Source organism: Ylistrum balloti, unplaced genomic scaffold (assembly GCF_031769215.1).
Source record: "Ylistrum balloti isolate Yb309-2 unplaced genomic scaffold, AGI_CSIRO_Ybal_v1 Utg369758, whole genome shotgun sequence".
NCBI lineage: Eukaryota > Metazoa > Mollusca > Bivalvia > Pectinida > Pectinidae > Ylistrum > Ylistrum balloti.
In genome coordinates this window covers 2,496,076-2,519,027 of record NW_026781958.1, presented here as the reverse complement: position 1 = coordinate 2,519,027, position 22,952 = coordinate 2,496,076, and the positions used below count along the sequence as shown (strand labels likewise).

The following is a 22,952-nucleotide window of genomic DNA, read 5'->3' as shown; positions in this document are numbered from 1 at the left end:
ATAATATGTTTATGCTTAAAGTCGTGATTCATCGTGTTTAGTAATTGCATCCATTTTTGGCCAAAGGACAAAATTATTTTTTCCCTGTCCAGGCCTCGAATCACTGATGTCGTGATACTTTGCAATCAGCTTGATTTCATAGGAAATTAATCAGTGATTTTTCTATCTATGCATTTTTGTTATTATTCCTTTAGTAAGTGTTGTTGCATTTGAATGAATATTAACTATATGTATCCTTATCCAAGAATTTAAAGAGGCGTTCAGCCTGTTTGATAAGGATGGCGACGGTACCATAACAACAAAAGAGTTGGGGACAGTGATGAGGTCACTAGGTCAGAACCCGACAGAAGCCGAGTTACAAGACATGATTAACGAAGTGGACGTGGATGGTAAACCATGTTTTGAGATTAAAAATAGTTTACTTAGGACTGTTCGGGCTCATGAGGTTTCTTTTTTCACAAACTCAATACGATAACCCAGCTGGTGATTATAAAAATGATAATTTATTTCTGCTGATAACGCAACTAATGTATTTCAAAACTAGATCATGAATAAACAATCAGTAAATGGTTAAATAACAATACCAAGCATCACGTTAGTTTTATAGACAAGAATATCATCGTATCGGCATACTTACACTCTAAGTCCGAAGACATATGATTTCAACCTGTGATTCAATATGTTCTTCTTCATTATTATTTATTCAAAAATATGTCATAGAAGGGCGAAGCAGCTGTATGATGCAGTTCAATAAATAGTTTAACAATATTGTATCTAATTCTAAATTTACAATAATAGGCGTTATTCACTTGTTATACATTTTCTAAATTTTTGCGTATAAGCAATGTAAGGAACCTTGGATTTCAAATTTGCGTAAAAATCCTATCATAAATAATGTTTTTGTCTGCGACCTAAAAAAAATAACAGCATGTGCGAATACTGGAATATTTACAACAGGATATATTGAATAAACATTAATAATTACACATGAAAGTTCACATATCATAAAAAGTTATTTTGTTTTAGGAAATGGTACACTTGATTTTCCCGAATTCCTCTCCATGATGGCCCGTAAAGGGAAGGAGGAAAACGATAGTGAAGAGGAGCTAAAAGAATCGTTTAGGGTATTTGATAAAGACGGAAATGGCTATATCAGTGCAGCTGAATTACGACACATTATGACAAATCTAGGAGAAAAACTAACAGATGACGAAGTGGATGAAATGATCCGAGAGGCTGACCTCGATGGTGATGGACAAATTAATTACGAGGGTGAGTAACTGGATTTGAGGAACAAAATAAGTAATGTTTATTATTGATAGATTTCTCATTTGTTATTCTATGCAAACATATTGCGTGAAGCTAATCTATATAATATCGAATTGTTTAAACTAGTACTTAATTGAAGAGACTACCTAGAGACGTATTTTCAATTTATCGCCATGATACGAGAAAGCAATATATCTCATATGTACTTTGTATTTTTCATAATTATAGACAATGAAATAATGTACTTTTAGCAATCTGGTATAAGTTACTATCAATAAATGTAAAACTATGCTAGAGGTGTATGGCTTTGAATATAAAGTTTTCTGGTATTGAAAGTTTGGTTGATACATATTTTCTTTTTTATCAGAATACGTGAAAATGATGATGAAAAAGTAGACGCACCCGTTTAGTGTCCTGACCAAGCCCTTGTGAAACTTTCATGTGTAGATCATATGGTCATCGTCATTTTCGTTGGTGTCATTGCCTTGCGTCTCCTCGCTCTTCTTTCATGCGACCACGACATATTTATACATTTGTTATAGTATGGATAATAACAATTGCTTCTATGTTAAATTATGCAAGGCACAAAACAAAAGACAGATACGAGCTGCACAAGGGACGTAACTCTGGAAGTGACTGGAACATTATGAAATCAGTCAGTCAGGATAATTATATTTGATTCATTGAAACATCACAATAATAGTATTCGTAATGGCTGTGGCGTAAGGTTATTTATTATATCAATGACAATATCTGCTATAATTTGCTACACCCTTTGGCAAAAGACCATTAAACCACCTCACATTATGTGTCTACAAGTTTTTCAGATTCACAATGAGTAGAAAGATTTAATTATTTTGAGACGTAAACAAAGATATATACTTGAGTTATTTCATAGCCCTTGTTTGTCTGCGTTAATGTGCTAGTGGATTCTTACTGTGGGGAGAAAACGAGTATTTTTCGTGCAGGTTGGTACATATGCTACTAGATTTGAACAGTTGGAGTTGGGTTTTGATAATATGATATCGAATTATCAAACAATATTGTTGTTTCAAGCAATAATCAAATGTTATTATTATTGCTTTCAAATGGAAAACATATACCTCAATATATTACCAATATAAACTGGGTAGTACTTATATCATATACTTTTCTATTCACACTTACTTGTTTTAAAAAGTAAATCATTTGTCTTTTAATTTGTAACTTGCACAAACCCTTATTTAAATGAAATCATTAGGTAAGTCCAACGGTAATCCTTGGCGACAGATCGAAATACCCAGTTTTCACATAAATAAATCTATCTTGTACTTTCAGATATAAACAATGAACATGAACAATGGGGTCAGTTGATATTATTATTATTGATTATCAATCAATTTGCGAAGATAATTCGCCAGTTTCATGTTAACATTGTTTTTTTTAATCGATGGGTGACCTGTTGACCAATGACAGATGAGTAATTTTCTCATTCAAATATAACAATACATATTTTTCGTTCTTTATGATCATTGGTGAAAGTATGAAATATGTTGATAATGAACATAGGTTAATATATATGTCAGCAACTGTAATGAATTATTGTTTTTAAAAGCCCTTAATAATAGCCGAGAATATATAGGCTTTTGATAAATGAAACAAATGTTGTATATATCGGGAACTTGTGGTATATGTAACAACAATGGATTATCGATCGTAACTGGTTTACTGTAGAATATCTGCATAAATCGAATCAATATACATATATATTAACGTCCATCGTGTTTTGGAAATTCATATAAAATTATTGACGATTGAAACTACTTTTTTGTTAAGAGCATGGAATATCCATCACAAATTGATCTCGAAACGCCCCATTTATGGTTTTGTCAGCGAGGTAAAATGACTGCGCATTCTTTTTCCTGGCTAGGGGTTAAGGCGTTGTATTTTGTGAAGCACAGGGCTGGGCAATTTACAAGTACGTGTGGTTATATCAACAACACATCCACATATGGTTTTGATGATATAAATTATCTGTTACGATTGTATCAATTAAGGTCAATATCCTGTAATGGTTATTTTCAAGGAACCGTTTTCGGTAGAAGTAAATACTTTGATAATAACAAAGTGTTGAAAAATTTTATTTGAAGCAGGGCAACTGTTACGTTTAATGCAATAATTTTTTTTTATTACATCAAGCGCCGAAACTGTACTATTGACAAATTTAAGTAAGTCCTTTGCGTAATAAAGTCCGAAATGAAGGGGGCATATTAAGTCATCTGTTTTGCATTCTTATGTCATTTTGGGTATTAATATGGCCTCACATCGAGATGCGGAAGCCCTATAGGAATCACCCTGTCCGTCTGTTCGTCCAGCCGTCTGTCCATTCGGACAGTCGGATGCACGAACAGAAGAGGCTAAAATGCCAGTTACCTCATTTTTTGTATGCATACACATTATGATGATCCCCGTCAGCCGTGACATATCAAAGACGTTTAAAATGGCACTTGAAGCTTCCCCCCTTAAAAAATTAATACTGCATGGAGCAAGGAACTGAACGGCCTGGAGTCAGTATAACGGTGTGGGTAGTGGGTTGGGTACATGTATTGAGTCTGCCATACATGCCATGTACCTATAATATTATCTGCAAATGACTTAAGCTGTTGCGCGCACGTTAATCGACAATACAACACCACCCTTTTTTGGTCCAACTTTCAAGGTCACGGAATCAAAGGGTTTTTGCTTTGTGTTGCTCCTTTGATATGGTGCTTCTTTTGTAGTCAAAATGCATCTCAATATTTCTTACCAGCATACTGTGTTTGAAAAATATTCGCTTTTTCTGGAAGGTCACATGTTTTGGCTGTACCTTTTAGATTAAGAAAAAGAATTTACACGTGATCAAAATGCATATAATCTTATCATTTTTTAAATGCTCAACAATGCATAGCATAACATCGCAATATTGTGTTCATGGAAACCTAGTCTCCTCACAGTTCACAGTTGAAGATACGATGTAATCTGGCTAAATAAAACAAATTTTACACAAACCATTCATGATCAACAAGATAGATGTGATTTTAAAATTAGAGGCATGTGCCAGCACAACATCCATATGCTTTTAAGGCAACAAGAACTTCATCGTTATATGGTGAATGTCTGTAAGTGAGTATCACAGTACAAACACATTGATTAATTGTTCCAGCCCTACATCATACATAACGCTACACTAGCATTGATCAATTGTACCAGCCCAGAGTTTCAAGTTCACAAGGTCAAATGTCAAGGTCAGGGACAGTTCAAAACATAAAATTCTGTAGCCATTTTGTATATATATATTACTAGAAAGTTGCCAAGAATAATTTGACAGTCACGACAATAAAGCTACAAGGTCGAAGGTCACAGACATACTAGACGAGTGAAATGCTTATTCTTTTGAACAAAAAATTGTGTAGAAATATATATTACAAAGATGTTTCGATAACATAATAATATCTCTCCCGAAGTTTCGATGTGACAATGTCGAAGGGCAAAGGTCACAAAGGAATCAGATGGAAGTTAAACGTCTTCAGAGAACGTGTTCCAGGTGAGCGCATTAAAGTCCCTTGGGACTCTTGTTTATTTTAAAGTATACTAAGGGCGAATGTTGCGATACAAAAGTCAGTTGCTATATCAATATATTGAAGGAAGAAAAAATACGGACAATTTCTAAGTTGTAACCTTGACTTTGATTTTGACCTGATGACCTTGAAAAAGCATACAGTTTTTGACGATGGCAATGACTTACATACTGATTAATATGAAGCCACTAAACCAATTTCTTCTTCAGTTATCGAAGCACGCAGATTTTGAACAAAGCAATTAGTATGACCGTAAGACTGTATCACCTGACTTCTTAAATGTATACTAAATGCAGATGCAAAACTACACATGGCGATGACCGCTTAAAGGTCTACCAATCTTTATTGAATAGTAAGCGATTGCATGACTGCACAAACTTTTGACTACATTTCCCTTAATCCATAAAAGGGCATAACTCCATGAAAGCACAATTAAACACAAAATAAGTAGTACATTTGTGGTAGCAGTAAGCAACACATGTTCTGCCGTTAATGTAATAATTTTCTACTGACTCGAAATTGATACTACACACAAATCTGTCATTAACCGTTATCCAACTTGTTCAAATAGTCCAAAACTAAGGAGTATCTCAAAGCTCGTTTTCGGCTCAATTTTCAGGCCTTTTTCTTCTCATGCTTACATGTTTACTATTCACTGTTTGGCTTTCCAAATATTTGATCTCGGGCAATGCTGGCGAGGAATTTATTTCTGAAATTTGCACATACACTACACCAAAATTAATACTGGTGTCAACAATGTTTATTATTACAAATAGTAAGGGTAGCAATGCAGTCCCTACCGTTCATGTAATAATTATTACATTAGCAGCAGGGGAAGCAATGCAGTCTCTACCGTTAATGTAATAATTATTTCATTACAGTAGGGACTGCATTGCTTCTCCTACCATTAATGTAATAATAAGCAATCGTGGGGTTCGATGTTCTGCCGGATCGTAATACCCAAAGCTATGCAACGCACGCCATATGCTATGCTAACAGTTTGTCATTTCGAAGTCCTTCTCCCATAAATATTTCCAGTATACTGACTTCATTTCTTTCCTAGGATGTTCAAGATAAAGTTAAATATATCTTGCCATATCGTGACCAGGATAATTAATTGGTTGATTGTCCGATCAACACATTGCAGGTCATATACGGATATGCCAGTTTAAGTTGCAGAGGAATACCCTAGAACATCTGCATAGAACCTCCAACCTCTATCAAGTAATTGCAAAATTTCGACCACAAGGAAAGAAAATCCCTAAAAATTATTATCTTCTCTGAACGGGTTTCGAACTCAAAACCTAGGAGGTGATAGGCTACAACGATCACGGGGCGCAACGACCTAGACCGTTCGGTCACCGACACCCCGGCCCCTCCAAACCTTGACGGGAACATACACCATTATAGTATATTATTGCTATATTGTCTTGGACACGCACTGTACTTCCGTAACAGTAAAACAATTGTTACATTAGCGGTAATTTAAATACAACCACAACGCTTAGTGTAATAATTTATTTTGTATTACTCTAAGTGTAACAATTGCAACTCTTAATGTAATAAAGATAAGTTAATTGCATTAAGCAACTCTTAATGTAATAAAGATAACGGTCGCAACGCTTAATTTAACAATTATTACATTAGCGCCGTTATTACATTGAGAGTTGCGTCATCTATTTTTGTCAATCCGTTTTACTATTCATCCACGAATAGATATGGCCACCAATTATCAAAAACCGAAAATAAAAAGTGTTCACGAAAAAGTGTGCTGTTTTTAATCATGATAATCGAGTCCGAATAAAATAAATGGTTTTACAGGACAGGATTGTCCTCATCATTGTACATGTTATGACATTCATGCAAAACACGTTGTGAATTTCAGTTTATGAAGAAAAAAAAATATAGAAAATTAAGAAACTAATTTAAAAAAATAGATTTTTTAAAATTGTTAGATAAGAAATCAATAGACTATCAAAAAGACAAATGGTATTTTCAAATTTTAGTATAACATCCTTTGTATGATCATCAAATTGATTACAATCAGTGATTAGTTCACTACTGAACAGTGTTAACTGACGTCAGTCTATTTATCAGTTACTCATAGTACATTCATATTGACCATAAATACACTCTAACGACCATTCAATATTTACATTTCAGATGTAATTTGAAAATACTCACATCTGCGTGTTTCACTAAATATCTTAACCATACCGTTTTGATTTCTGTCTTAACAATATTAGTTTTTTCTTGGTCATATTGTTTAGGAAACTCTTAACCAGATCAAAAAGATTTTTGTCTTCATCATATCAGCTAGAGTTTTATCCGAGTCATATTATTCAGAAAGATTTATGTTTAGTTTATCTTAACCATATCAGAGATTTATCTTAAACATACCGCCAATTGCTTATCTTCATCATATCTCAAATGATTTTATCCTAACCATATCAGTTACAGTTCTATCTTTATCATTACATTTCATGATTGATATCTGCCATACCACTTAGACATGGATCTTAACTATACCGCTTACTCCTTTATACTAATCATTTCACACAGAGTTAAATTTCGCCCATATCAATCAGGTTTTGTCTTAATCAGGTATTCACATAAGCGGTAATATAGGGGTTAACAAATTTCTTTTCTTATACCCTCTCTTGCCAGTCTTAATGCGAGACATCAGATCATTGTTACCATATTATATGTGGTAGCATGTTAGTATCTAGTGTTCTAGGTCTATTGTGACACATAATGAATAATACTTGATGGATTTTAACTGTACAAACATTATATGTATGAAATAATTGTCATGCCAAAAGAACAATAGTTCAAGCTAAAATTATATGAGACAAGGGATAAACAGTGAATTAATGATATATTTTAACGGAAAAGAATAATAACTAAATAGAAGGAGAATAAAACCGGATGTTCCGGAAGAGTAAGCGCCTTCTGCTTCATCGACGACACCCATCATCTAAATTTTGGTTAATTGGTCAATTCAAGTAAGTAATGCCGCGTTCTCAAATCAAAGTAAGGCACCTAGTAACTAAACATCAGACATTCAACACGTCCAACGGCATATCGCAAAAGATCAATAATTCTTCCCAAATCTCTATGACAACCATAAGATTTTATCGCAATCTTCATCGCCTTACATCTCCCTAGACCCATTGTCGTGAGACTATCTGTCATTTTCAGATATTTTGCAAGAAATCATGATACTTGTAGTAACAAATCAGCTGGGACATGTATACATAAATACCAGTCTGTCCACTCTACCTCGGAGACAATTTCATAATTATGAATACTGTGCTTACAATTCTTTCTTAGACTCTTTTTGTAAGTATAAAAATCTAGATTATTGCAACATTTAGGTACCGCCAGTATAAGTACAGAATAATCAACTCTCAAAATCCTTAACGCCATTTTGGTTATATGCTTGTACTGCTACATTGTCACTAGGATTTATAATTTATGAAACTGAGCACAGGTGTCATCGAGTGTAAATACCTCCGTCACATAACAATCATATACTAACTAAACTATCGAGCCCTTCTAACCACCAAGACGTTATCAAGAGACGTATGCAAAGGTTAATGCTACGTGTAATCTAATACACACTACTATTAAATTTACAAATTTACAAAATGGTCATACCTCATTGATTGTCTCACTTAAACCTAATATGTACATTCGACTGCCTAAAAATAAATATCGGACATGTTTGCTCGGTGATAGAGCGATTTTGTTTACAATGAAACAGATTTTTAAGAAACAAAATGATTGCCAATCTGAAATTAGATTTTATAGTTATTTGAAATACATTTCCCCTAAAGCACTTCGGCCAACACATGTTCGTAAAAATGGACTACAAGTAAACTTTGACTTATTAGAAGAAATGAATGTTTCAGAGAAAGAATAAAATTGACATTCATATTCAAAAGAAATGTTACTGACAGTGTGCTATCAGTATTGTGATACTAGTTTAAACGAAATTCCAACTTACAGAATTCAAAGAGGCATTCAGCCTTTTCGGCAAAGATGGCGACGGTACCATTACAACAAAGAATTGGGAACAGTGATGAGGTCACTAGGTCAGAACCCGACAGAAGCTGAACTACAGGACATGATTAACGAAGTGGACGCTGATGGTAAGATGGAATTAATGATTAGCTTAAGGTTATATAACAATTTATATTTATAATATAATCAATGGTTTTGTTCTGGAAAATAGAAAGATAAATTATCTTGAATTTTGTTAATCAAAACATCAAATTGTATTTTAACTTGACCGGAGGAGAAGATTATGATGTAGATGATACGTAATAGCAAAACGAAACATACATACAGGTCATAGAAATATTTTATTTGCTGATCTAACAAAATTGATATCGTACCCGATTTGTATGACATTATCAAATGTCTTTATCGACAAAATTAAGAATAATTAGAGAACATGTAGATAATTACCTCTTTCTGAAATATAGCGAATGGACACTATTCATTTTTTATGGACCGTTTTGCGATAACGAGGGCATGAGCACATTTGGAATAAGATCTAACTGAATGGTCACTCAGTAAACATCAAAAGTTATCAGGGAACAGTAATGACTATCGAAATGAATATATTTTAGTTTTATCGTCAATATGAAAATGAAAATATATATACATGTTTGTTTTTGTTTACAAAACATTAAATAATTATTCTTTTCAACATCATAACATCTGCATATACAAAGAGCCTTCTTTGCTCCTTTCGATCACTCTCCCATGACAAAACCCCTCCTCACTCGCTGTTTGTTAATGATTTGGTCACGTTCACATTCTATATATATATGTTATGTTTTAATTTTTTTTTATATTGTCACAGTGTTTAGTTCATAGTTGATTTATCAAATATACGGATCCAATCAGCTATTCTGTCAAATTTTGTTTAATTTCTTATTGTAGATAATCATTGATATCGATCAATACGGATTGGCTAGTGGGCTTTATTACTGTAAAATGCAATCCAACCTAAATCGCTGTGTTTTTCATAATTTAAAATTCCAGATAAAATTCTAGGATTGTGTTACTATACAACTTTCTGAGCCATCCTCATACTTAATAACAGGTTCTGTAGGTTATAGCATCAATCATTTCATCTTATATTTTAATGTTAATTTTATCTATAATACTGTCATAATGTTAATTAGCATCACTGTGTTTCGCTGTCATTAGTATTATCTGTATATATATATATGTTATAAGAGAGAGGACGTGGTTTATACATATTTTTACACAACTATGGATCCACCCAAACCGCAATACTAATAAACAACCTGAGTGTCATTACTGCTATCGGCATTCATCGCATTTAGAAGTAGTTTTAACATGACAGCTAAAGAACCCAGATCTAAAAGCAGAAAGAAGGCCGCCACCAAGTCTAAAGCCAACCGTGCTACTGATAAGATAGCACAAAAACGAGGAGAAATAATGGGGGGGGGGGGGGGGGGGGAGGGGGTACGGAAACATGCGTACCATGACACATGTGTGTCCAGCAAGGCTTGACAATTTTGTTAACGACTTCTTTGCGAGAATCGCAGCAAAGGCTATTATTCTAATCCACTTCGAAAGCTTCATCGTCAAAAGCAGGAAGATCACCGCAGTCCGCTGAAATGGCTAAAACACAAACGGCTCTTTTCAGAGCCATCCATATTTCTCAAATATCATCAATGCAAACTCGAAAACAAAAACACGTTTAACACAATTTATTAATCGATATGATATAAGAGGTGTACAAAATAAAAAAAAGTCAAATTTCGATGTGAAATAATATACATGTTTATCTCGTTTGTTATAAATATGTGTTTGTTGAGAGTTCTACTACACTGTCTACGTTTGTGTGTTGCTTGTGAGTTTATGGTTATGATATGATGTGTTGGCGTTTTGTGTGTAGATAAAACATATTGCGTATTATTATGAAGAGAATGAAAAGAGATTTAAGTTTCTATAGTGCTATTGAAATTGTGCCCGTGTTGTGTTTTATCGTAATAACTCGACACTGTACTTCTGCGAATTTTCGTGGGTCAATTGAAGTTTTTGGAGAACTTTGATGACCCTGAAAAGAGCTGTTTGTGTTTGTTTGTTGACAAGATAGGAAATAAGGCTTATCCTTCAAATCTGTACAATGTACGCCATTATCTCTTCAGAGCGTGTGGCAATCTTCCTCATGCTCAGTGTATGTGACGGCACCTCGGATGACATTATCAAGGGAAAACTTTAAGGGCTCAATACGTTTGAAACCACCTCGGTGAACCACACGACGGATTGTAGGCTTGGTAGTATATCATATGGTATCACACATCACCTTCACCTTCCTTGGTCTTTTGGCGACTTCCTTCCCGAGTCTTTCCCTTTGATGGAGGGGTTTTGTTTTTGTTTATTTTACTCTCTACTCTTTGCATTTTCTAACTCATTTCAGTGTTTTTTCCTGACTTAATTTTTCATACACGTATGTAGAATTATTTTCTGCTTCATCTCAACATTTCCATTGTGTATGACCATTGAAATCATCATTTGTTAACAACTTGTGATTATCGGCGCGCCATTTTGGTAACAGTATTTGAAAAAAAACGTCAGACGGAAAATAGCGCTGTGTTTGACTTTTTGTATTATCCTGATATACACAACGAAATGAATGTAATCAGAACAAACTATGGCTATCATAGTACAACATGACAATATATTGTCAAAATCCAACCTTAAACGAAAAAGATAATTCATGGAAAAAGAAGAAATATACGAATATATAGTAAAAACTTTTGGCACGTGACTGTATCATTAGCAGAGATTTGTGTAATTCATAACGGATAGTTACGTTGTCGTTATTTTATAGTAAAACTGCATTACCGATTAGATCAAAGCCCAGGCGACATTAAAAAGAAACAATAATTTGAAATAGATGTTGGTTTTGTTGCCCAATACTTGCACACGGACATGAAATTTGATATACATGTTAAAACTTTAATCTCTAGATAAGATATGGTATTATTAGGTTTCATCAGTAACAAAGAATTAGGTCATCTGAGACTGATAGACAGTGGTCTAAAATAAAACTTCAACTTATAATAACAAAATTTTTATATGATATAGAACTTGTGTATGTAACCATTAGGATGTGACAATAAACGACACATAAAAAACAGACATTAGAACGCTTATCGATAAGAACAACGATTTAGGGTATTCGTTGCATTTGGTAATGCATTTCAAAGATGATGTCGCAAGTTAATTAAACCTTGTATATTTTTAGTATCTGTTTAATATTTTAAAATTATTCACTTCCTTTGTGTTTCGAGACTTTTGACTATTCATCTTTAGCGTCATTGTAAAAACGTAACTTTGGTTTTTACTTGGTATCAGCATATCCATCATCAGATACATTTTGAGATGCATTACTTGGTATCAGCATATCCATCATCAGATACATTTTGAGATGCATTACTTGGTATCAGCATATCCATCATCAGATACATTTTGAGATGCATTACTTGGTATCAGCATATCCATCATCAGATACATTTTGAGCACATTATTGACTCGTGATAATTATATATAGAGGATCTTACATGAATGTGAATGTATTATGGAATTTATTAAACGAGTTCCATAATACATTGACACGAGTGTAAGATTCTATTTATCACATAACCAATTAAAATGAAAAAAATCGCCAGAAAACTACGATTTACTTCCACTATGCAATCAGCCGTTTCAATATAGGTCAAAACCAACGCACAGTAATCATAGTTTTATCCATCCGTGTTGCAAATAGTACCTTTTTTCAATGATTGAATTAATCTGGTCAATTAAGGATTTAAGATTACCTAGGTGATATGCCGCAATGCGACATTCTGATACACATTTTGTACCCACCATTCCCTTTAACAATGGATTGCTTGCGTGTTTCTAAAACAATGCTTTGACCCCACGTTGTTGAAACTTAACCACTACGTATTCAATTCCTAACAATACACACACATGCGACACACAAACAACATATTACAGTTGTCTCCACATGTGGGTTTACTAGACAATTTCTTCACGACAACATGGTACGTATTTTATTTACACTTGAGTGGTGTATGATTCATCATTTTGATACAAACTGGTATTGAAAATAGAACTATTTTAAACCAACTAGTATTTAGTAGTAGCAACTAGTAAAGTATTTGCAAATCATGATTTATATTTGGAACAAATGTAAAACATACGAAACATGTTTTAATCATTTGTTATGGTTTAGGACTTATGTTTGAAAACCTACGTTTATGTGACAAATGATTGCTCTCCTAGGTCACATACCATGCATATTGTGAAATTTGGTGTAGTTAAAGCTGTATGTAAAAACAAGAATGAACTTCTTTAAGAAATTATTCCATTAATTAATGACATCTTTATTGGAAACCATCTCATACTTGTGTTTACCAGGCGGTGCTTACGTATACTATCTGCCAAACAATGATCTTATCATAGAACTGCCTCACTACCCCTGAATGATCAAGTCATGCAAAATGAATGGACAATTCTAAATGACAATTGCAATCTTCTTGTACTATATTTAGATAGTTTCATAATAGTATTGAGTACATATTGCATGTATAGACGAAGGAATACAGATTGGATAAACGGACTACAAAATAAGAAAGAACTGTTAATGAAATGGATATAATGTGAAGACGGTATGTTTTTTATATGTTTGTATCACCTTTATTGACCAGGAATTCCAACACTCAGCGGAACAGATAGCAGGTATGTTATTTTCCTGCTTAACCAAACGTTTAAGAGTGAATAAATTGTATCACATTACCTTTTATACACAATTAAAAACATTATTGTTCAAATGTATGTCAAGGAGGAGGTAGGGGAACAAAAAATGGGTCCCACGAAACTATATGATTTGATAGTAAACTTTCCTCAAAACTTTCTTCTATCCATTAAAAAGGGCAGAGTAGGGCGAATTGAACATGCTGGCAATTGGATAGGTAGGTGGGGATAGACAGTAATAGCATGTATGACTCAATAAAGGCAGAGTTAGGATAAATAGGAAATATGATCTTGGAGATTATAGTCAGGCTTGGGACAGACGTAAGACTTTTGAACGTGCTAAGACAGAGAGAGGGAGTATCACAATGGAGAATAAAGACAGAGTTATGACAGAGGAAGGAAGTATTGGGGTTCAGCATATAAACAGGCTAAAGACAGCGGTAGAAGGCGTGATAATTGAGAGTATAGGCAGGGTTTAGGCAGAGATAAAAACCGATAGGGGTAGAATACAGGCAGGGTTTTGACGGAGGTAGGGAGTATGATAGCGTAAAGTATAGACAGGGTTCAGGCAGGGGCGGAATGCATAACAGAAACCTTCCAGGATAACATTCCTAGTAACAGGTAGTTTTTTTTATTGAGATTTCAATATTATGTCTTTTGTCACACGAAAAAGGAATGATAGGGATTAGATCTTTCCTAGAGTGAACTAATAATTGAATCGTTAAAATATGGTTGCGATGACATCCATCGTTCTTTTTATACTATAACCAAGCATGTTACCTATCCCTTTTTAAATGGCTGTCTTATATTGGACAGTCACCTATAAGACAGAGATAACTCCGGATTATTTGTTCTATATTATGTCCTAATTTAAATGCAAAGAACAATTTTTAAAATGTATACTAGCAGACAGTCAAGCTTGTAAAAGGAGGTTTAATCAAAGCTTCAAAGGTTCAAAACAGACTGAATAAGTGAATACCAATTTATTAACAAAAAAAAGTGGGCCAGCTGATACAAAATGCACTAAGAGAATCATACATGTATACAAAGATTTCTTATGATTCTGAAAAAAAATTATAGTTTCTGCAATTTCCAAGAACAACACGTATTCTCAGTATTCATGTTGATCTCTATCGTGGCTGTAGTTCGGAATTTTTCAGAGGATGGAATTACTTCCTGATGTTAAATCAAAATACGCTTAATTCAGTAAACAATGTTTAGATGGTGACAGAGATAATTTCCATCAGAACGAGTATTAATCCAATATAAAGCACACACTTATATATTTTATGACAGACACACTTGTATCTTTAGGTTAATCCCTCGTTTCGCGAATCTACATAAAAACAACTTATGATAAAAACACATTACTGGATATCAATTGACTCAAGAACACTTTTCAACATGCATCCCTTTTACCACATTTTGACGACATCCCAATTCGTTGTTGCGATGAAAAAAATGAAGGAAATAACCACTTAAGATATTTGCATCATTCATATACATTAATCGGAAATGTACACTTGGGAAGAAATGTCCTAATTTTCTTTCGGAGGACACTGTGAAAATATATTCATCATATCAATCAATATTCATCACATGTAACTATATAAAGGTAACAAAACATTACAGTATGCTGTTACCATTTTGCTGTACTATATATGATGAATAATGTTTATTTAGTTGAACGCACTGAGGAAGAGCCGTCGTTAATGTTTCAAAAGGAAGAAAATGGTGAATTGCACAATGATGGATTTCAGCCTATTTTCTGAGACAAAGGTTGTTTATATATTTCAAATAAAGGTTTATTAAAACTAAAACAACTGTGTTTCAAATTGAAGATAATCATCAAACTGTACAATATGTGAAATAATCTTCAATTTGAAAACATGTTTATGCTTAAAGTCGTGATTCATCGTGTTTAGTAATTGTATCCATTTTTGGCTAAAGGACAAAATTATTTTTTTTCTGTTCAGGCCTCGAATTACTGATGTCGTGATACTTTACAATCAGCTCGATTTCATAGGAAATTAATCAGTGATTTTTCTATCTATGCATTTTTGTTATTCCTTTAGTAAATGTTGTTGCATTTGAATGAACATTAACTATATGTATCCTTATCCAAGAATTCAAAGAGGCGTTCAGCCTGTTCGACAAAGATGGCGACGGTACCATAACAACAAAAGAGTTGGGGACAGTGATGAGGTCACTAGGTCAGAACCCGACAGAAGCCGAGTTACAAGACATGATTAACGAAGTGGACGTGGATGGTAAACCATGTTTTGAGATTAAAAATAGTTTACTTAGGACTGTTCGGGCTCATGAGGTTTCTTTTTTCACAAACTCAATACGATAACCCAGCTGGTGATTATAAAAATGATAATTTATTTCTGCTGATAACGCAACTAATGTATTTCAAAACTAGATCATGAATAAACAATCAGTAAATGGTTAAATAACAATACCAAGCATCACGTTAGTTCTATAGACAAGAATACCATCGTATCGGCATACTTACACTCTAAGTCCGAAGACATATGATTTCAACCTGTGATTCAATATGTTCTTCTTCATTATTATTTATTCAAAAATATGTCATAGAAGGACAAAGCAGCTGTATGATGCAGTTTGATACTTAGTTTAACAGTATTGTATCCAATTCTAAATTAACAATAATAGGCGTTATTCACTTGTCTGTGTTTTAACATTTTCTAAACGAAGCTCTGTTTGTTGTGTATAAGAAATGTAAGGAACCGTGGATTTCAAATTTTCGTAAAAATCCTATCCTACATAATGTTTTTTTCTGCGACCTAAAAAAATAACAGCATATGCGAATACTGGAATATTTAAAACGGGATATATTGAATAAACATTAACAACTAAACATGAAAGTTCACATATCATGAAAAGTTATTTTATTTTAGGAAATGGTACAATTGATTTTCCCGAATTCCTCACCATGATGGCCTGTAAAATGAAGGATAGGGATAATGAAGCGGAGATGAAAGAAGCGTTTGAAATTTTTGATACAGACAGAAATGGCTTAATCAGTGCATCTGAATTACGAAACGTTATGACAAATCTAGGAGAAAAACTTACAGATGATGAAGTAAATGAAATGATTAGAGAGGCTGACGTCGATGGTGATGGACAAATTAATTACGAGGGTGAGTAACTGGATTTGAGGAACAAAATAAGTAATGTTTATTATTGATAGATTTCTCATTTGTTATTCTATGCAAACATATTGCGTGAAGCTAATCTATATAATATCGAATTGTTTAAACTAGTACTTAATTGAAGAGATTATAAACAATGAAATAATGTACTTTTAGCAATCTGGTATAAGTTACTATCAATAAATGTAAAACTATGCTAGAGGTGTATGGCTTTGAATATAAAGTTTTCTGGTATTGAAAGTTTGGTTGATACATATTTTCTTTTTTATCAGAATTCTCGAAAATGATGTCGGCAAAGTAGACGCATCCATTTAGTGTCCTGACCAAACCCTTGTGAAACTTTCATGTGTAGATCATATGGTCATCGTCAGTTGACATATGTATACATTTGTTATAGTATGGATAATAACAATTGCTTCTATGTTAAATTATGCAAAGCACACAACAAAACATATATACGAGCTGCACAAGGGACTTAACTCTGGAAGTGACTGGAACATTATGAAATCAGTCAGTCAGGATAATTATATTTGATTCATTGAAACGTCACAATAATAGTATTCGTAGTGGTTTTGGTGTAAGGACATCTATCATATCAATGACAATATCTGCTTTAATTTGCTACACCCTTCGGCAATAGACCATTAAACCACCTCACATTATGTGTCTACAAGCTTTTCAGATTCACAATGAGTAGAAAGATTTTATTATTTTAAGACTTAAACAAAGAAATATACTTGAGTTATTTCATAGCTCTTGTTTGTCTGCTTTAATGTGCTTGTGTGTTCTTACAGTGGGGGGAAAACGAGTAGTTTTCGTACAGGTTGGTACATGTGCTACTAGAATTGAACATTTGGAGTTGGGTTTAGATATGATATCGAATTATATAACAATATTGTTGTTTCGAACAATAATGAAATATTATTATCATTGCTTTCAAATGACAACGGAAAACATATACCTCACTATATTACCAATAGAATAGTAGTACTTATATCATATACTTTTCTATTCACACTTATTTGTTTTAAAAAGTAAATTATTTGTCTTTTAATTTGTAACTTGCACAAACTCTCATTTAAACGAAATCTTTATGTAAGTCCAACGATAATCCTTGGCGACATATCATAATACGCAGTTTTTACATCAATAAATCTGTCTCATACTTTCATATATAAACAATGAACATGAACAATGGGGTCATGGAAATTCCCAGTTGCTATTTTTAGTCTACATCGTCAATCAATTTGCGAAGACAACTTTTTGTCAGGAATTCGCCAGTTTCATGTTAACATTGCTTTTTTGAAATGGATGGATGACCTGTTGACCAATGACATGTGAGGAATTTTCTCATTCAAATATAACAATACATATTTTTCGTTCTTTATGATCATTGGTGAAAGTATGAAATATCATGTTGATAATAAACATAGGTTAATATATATGTCAGCTACTGTAATGAATTATCGTTTTTAAAAGCCCATAATAATAGCCTAGAATATATAGGCTTTTGATAAATGAAACAAATGTTGTATATATAGGGAACTTGTGGTATATGTAGCAATCATGGATTATCTATCGTAACTGTTTTACTGTAGAATATCTGCATAAATCGAATCAATTTACATATATATTAACGTCCATTGTGTTTTGGAAATTCATATAAAATCATTGACGATTCGAAACTACTTTTTTGTTAAGAGCATGGAATACCCATCACAAATTGATCTCGAAACGCCCCATTTATGGTTTTGTCAGCGAGGGGTTAGGGGTTAAGGGGTTGTATTTTGTGAAGCACAGGGCTAGGCAATGCACAAGTACGTGTGGTTATATCAACACATCCACATATGGTTTTGATGATATAAATCATCTGTTACGATTGTATCAATTAAGGTCAATATCCTGTAATGGTTATTTTCAATGAACCGTTTGGAGGTTTAAAAACAATCGGTAAAAGTAAATACTTTCATAATAAAAAATTGTTGAAAAATCAGTAAATCTAGCGGAGGATGTATTTTGTTTTGTCATTCCATCAACCGAAAATTAGTGTTGATGATAAAGTGCGTACTGTTTTTAATCATGATAATCCCGTCCGAATAAAATAAATTGTGTCACAGGACAGGATTGTCCTCATCATTGTACATGTTATGACATTCATGCAAAACACATTGTGAATTTCAGTTTTTGAAGAAAAAAAATGAAGATATAGAAAATAAAGATACTCAATAAATAAAAGAATATTTTTTTCATTGTTAGATATGAAATTAATTAAAAGAAAAGAAAAAAAAACAAAAAAAAAAAAAAAAAAACAAAAGAAAAAACAAACAAACACATTAACTATCAAAAAGTCAAACGATAATTTCAATTTTTAGTATAACATTCTTTGTATTATCATCAAATTGATTACAATCAGTGATTAGTTCACTACTGAACAGTGTTAACTGACGTCAGTCTATTTATCAGTTACTCATATTACATTCATATTGACCATAACTACACTCTAACGACCATTCAATATTTATATTTACATTTCAGATGTAATTTGAAAATACTCACATATACGTGTTTCACTAATCAACGTTATGACAACATACTATTATCATAAAACAAAGACTACATACAATAAATACCGACGAAGAGTTCTATAGATAAAATGTAGGTGTCGCCCTTGAAGTTCGTTACGAAGTGGGGTTTAAATACAAACTAACTGAAAAAGTTTTGTATGGCCTTTGTATATACAAGCTATTTATAGACCAGCTTTGCCTGTTTACCAATAAAAGAGAAACTCTCTTTTACCAACTAGGGCCTAAAACTTGTCTTGGTGATATGCCACTAAATTATATTCAGGTATATAAGCTTTCAAAACATACACTTTAAACATGTATGCTATCTTTATATTAAATGTTAAATAAGAAAGGAAAGTCTACAGTCCCAAGACGTTTACCGATATCCGTATTACCTTCCAATATTTTTTCACTCGAGCGGAACGACTAGAAAACAACACATTAATGATATGACCATCCCACAGGTATATTAGACAGATATATATTCGATAGATCTTCAACGAAAACATGGTACGTATTCATATCATGTTACCTCATGTTCTTTACATGTCAATGCTTATCTGTCATCACAGGTAAAAAAAAAAGAAAACAAACACAATACTACTACTGCTAATGTTTATATAAGAACAAACAAACAAAACAACAACACAACAATACATTCATAGTGTGACGTGGAAGGTAAATTGTGTTCTAAAATAAGAAATGATATACTTGTTGCGAAGTCGAGGCTAGCTTTGGTATATCCTGAAAAAAACTTAAGAATTAGTTATTCTTTGGAGAGCAAATACTTATAAACATATATTTTCAAACAAATTATGATTAGATCGAACGAAAACGTGACCACATTAGATATTGATAAACATTTCTTTGATGATATTTCAGACACCCGTGCGTTCATCAGCATTATTACACTAGATTGGTCAATCTTTTCAATCTAGTTGCTGCGGTTAAGACCTGCATAGTTACGTTCTCATATAGGGGAATTACATCTAACTAGTCACCGAATAAACAATACAAGCAACTACATTGAAATCACAATTGGTTTACCCAGAAAACAAACATCGATCTACTAATATTTGATCAAAGATATTTTACTTTTTATATATAGAAATTCATTGTTTTTATGATTTTTTGTTTGTTCAAGGTAAAGTGATAGATGTCCGCCGTTGAACATAAGAAATGGTATATGTACATTTAGTCTAAATCTCCTCTTTAGACGAAATTGTAAATGTATATATAAAGATTCATATATAAACCAAACTTTGTATTCGTAATGACCAAAAAGCACAAGGAGGGTCGTTACTGCAAAAAAATGGTGTACAAAGATAATCCGAACATCAACCAAACAGAAAATGTGCCAGATAACTGTCAAATCGTTCACACTCAAACAGCTAAAACAACAAAGTTGTAATTGTAAAAATCGTATCCTGTTAAACAAACAGGCACCATACAACCTTTTGAATATGCTGACTCTTCCTAGAGCAACTTCTTATCTAACATTTGACATTTCGTTTGATCTCTTTGGATTTTCCTCAGTCCTTTCCACGGCATGAACAATTAGGCTATCATTATCACGGACGATTCCCAGAAGGACGAAATAGCTGTTTGAGGCAGTTTTGTCTCATATTTCGTATTAAAACGTAAACTAGAAACTTGCGTCTTTGTCTGCAATTCGATGCAATCAAATTAATGATATTTAATTGTTGAATGTTCATGTCATGCTACGCTCTGAGCTGTTCTTCGTTTCTTGTGCAAATGTGAATTTTATCTATCATCCATCTAAAGACGGACAAGGACGACCACCTCCTTTCGGTCGCCTGCCTCTAGAGTCAAGGGACCGTACATTAATATTTGATTTGATGCAACCGACTTTGTTCCTCGTAAAATGATTTCAGTGTTTGTGTTTTTGTGAAATTAAAAGTCTTCAAAAGTGCTACAAAAGTGTACAACCGACGGGTGACTGAGATATACCTTCATTTCCGTCACAAATACCATAATGTTTAAAGTGGAAAATGCGAAAAGTAGGTATACATCTCATATAAGAACCCCAGATGACATACTCTGTTTGTAAAATGAGTTTAAATACCCCTTTCATTGATACGTCCTTGCGCCAACTTCTAGAATAGAGTATTAAGTATATGTTCATGTAGCGAGACTCCCACTTATATCGACAAATAGAGCCTAAAGTTGTCTGGGCGATATGCCGCAATGCGACATTCTGGTACACTAAGGTACATATAATTTAACAAGATTCTCTTTAAAACTGAATGCTTCAATGCAATTAAAGGTAACGTCTGCGTGACCGGGACGTTGGCATGTATATATCCAATCACTTGCTGTGTGTATTAACAACTGCGTTGCGACACCCAGATAACACTTCATAGTGTTCAGCCACAACTGGGATAATTCTGCGAGACAATATGGTAGGAATTTATCTTCTGTGAATCTTTTATCTCAAATTATGTGTTTTAATTGGTAGTTATTGTCATCAGGATGAGACCGTAGAATACAATAAGTATAGAATACGTTTATATATGATATGAATCCAGTAAGATCTGCACTTGTTCTGTTACCAAATCTTTTTTCAATGTGATACATAACGTGTACTAAATCGTATACCAATTTATAAATCTTATCAAACACTTTCATGTCTACATGTCTTTATCAACTACTTTCATATCTACCTATCTTTATTAATTACTTTCATATCTACCTATCTTTATCAATTTCTTTCATATCTACCTATCGTTGTTAATTACTGTCATATCTACCTATCTTTATCAATTACTTTTATATCTACCTATCGTTATTAATTACTTTCATATCTACCTATCTTTATTAATTACTTTCATATCTACCTATCGTTATTAATTACTTTCATATCTACCTATCTTTATTAATTACTTTCATATCTACCTATCTTTATTTATTACTTTCATATCTACCTATCGTTATTAATTGCTTTCATATCTATCTTACTTAATCAAATACGTTCCTATCTACTTTCCTATATAAACTACTTCCATTTGTACCTCATTTTATTAAATACATTCTTGTCCCCCTTACCAGATTTATTTTAATATTTTTATATATACTGGTCTTTATGAATAATGTCGAAACATGTGATAATTTCTATATAGCATTATATTAATAAAATATTAGTGAACGAATATTAACAAGGAAGTACAAATGATGTACAATTCACCATGTTACAAATATTATATATATTATTTGATACATGAATATGATATTCGGATAGTAAAAATGGTCATTCTCTTGAATCAGTTTATTTTCTCATAGGTGTTTGTAATTTTATATTGTAAAAAATTAAGATAAATATGTTGAAATTTGCCATTACATAATGTTCGAACGTGTTTAGTCCTGATTTTTCCGGGATTAAAGCACGCAATCTTAACCAGCACATGACCTAACACTCAGCTGTTGCTTGTAATTGAAAATAAACATGGGATGTAGTGGGATTGAGGTAACTGTAGGAAATGCTTATATCATCCAATTACTTACTTGTAATCTGA

The 22,952-nt window shown here is 33.0% G+C and overlaps 1 protein-coding gene across 1 annotated transcript in view; it reads left to right on the top strand.

The window, feature by feature from the left end:
* Positions 1-304: 304 nt before the first annotated feature.
* The window catches only part of LOC132543591 (uncharacterized), a 46,859-nt gene continuing 24,211 nt past the window's right edge, over positions 305-22,952 (top strand). The window contains exons 1-4 of the mRNA XM_060207106.1: positions 305-389; positions 1,027-1,272; positions 15,803-15,946; positions 16,601-16,843. Coding sequence (XP_060063089.1) covers positions 320-389; positions 1,027-1,272; positions 15,803-15,946; positions 16,601-16,843 — 703 coding nt within the window. The 5' untranslated portion in view covers positions 305-319. The remainder of the gene's footprint in view (positions 390-1,026; positions 1,273-15,802; positions 15,947-16,600; positions 16,844-22,952) is intronic.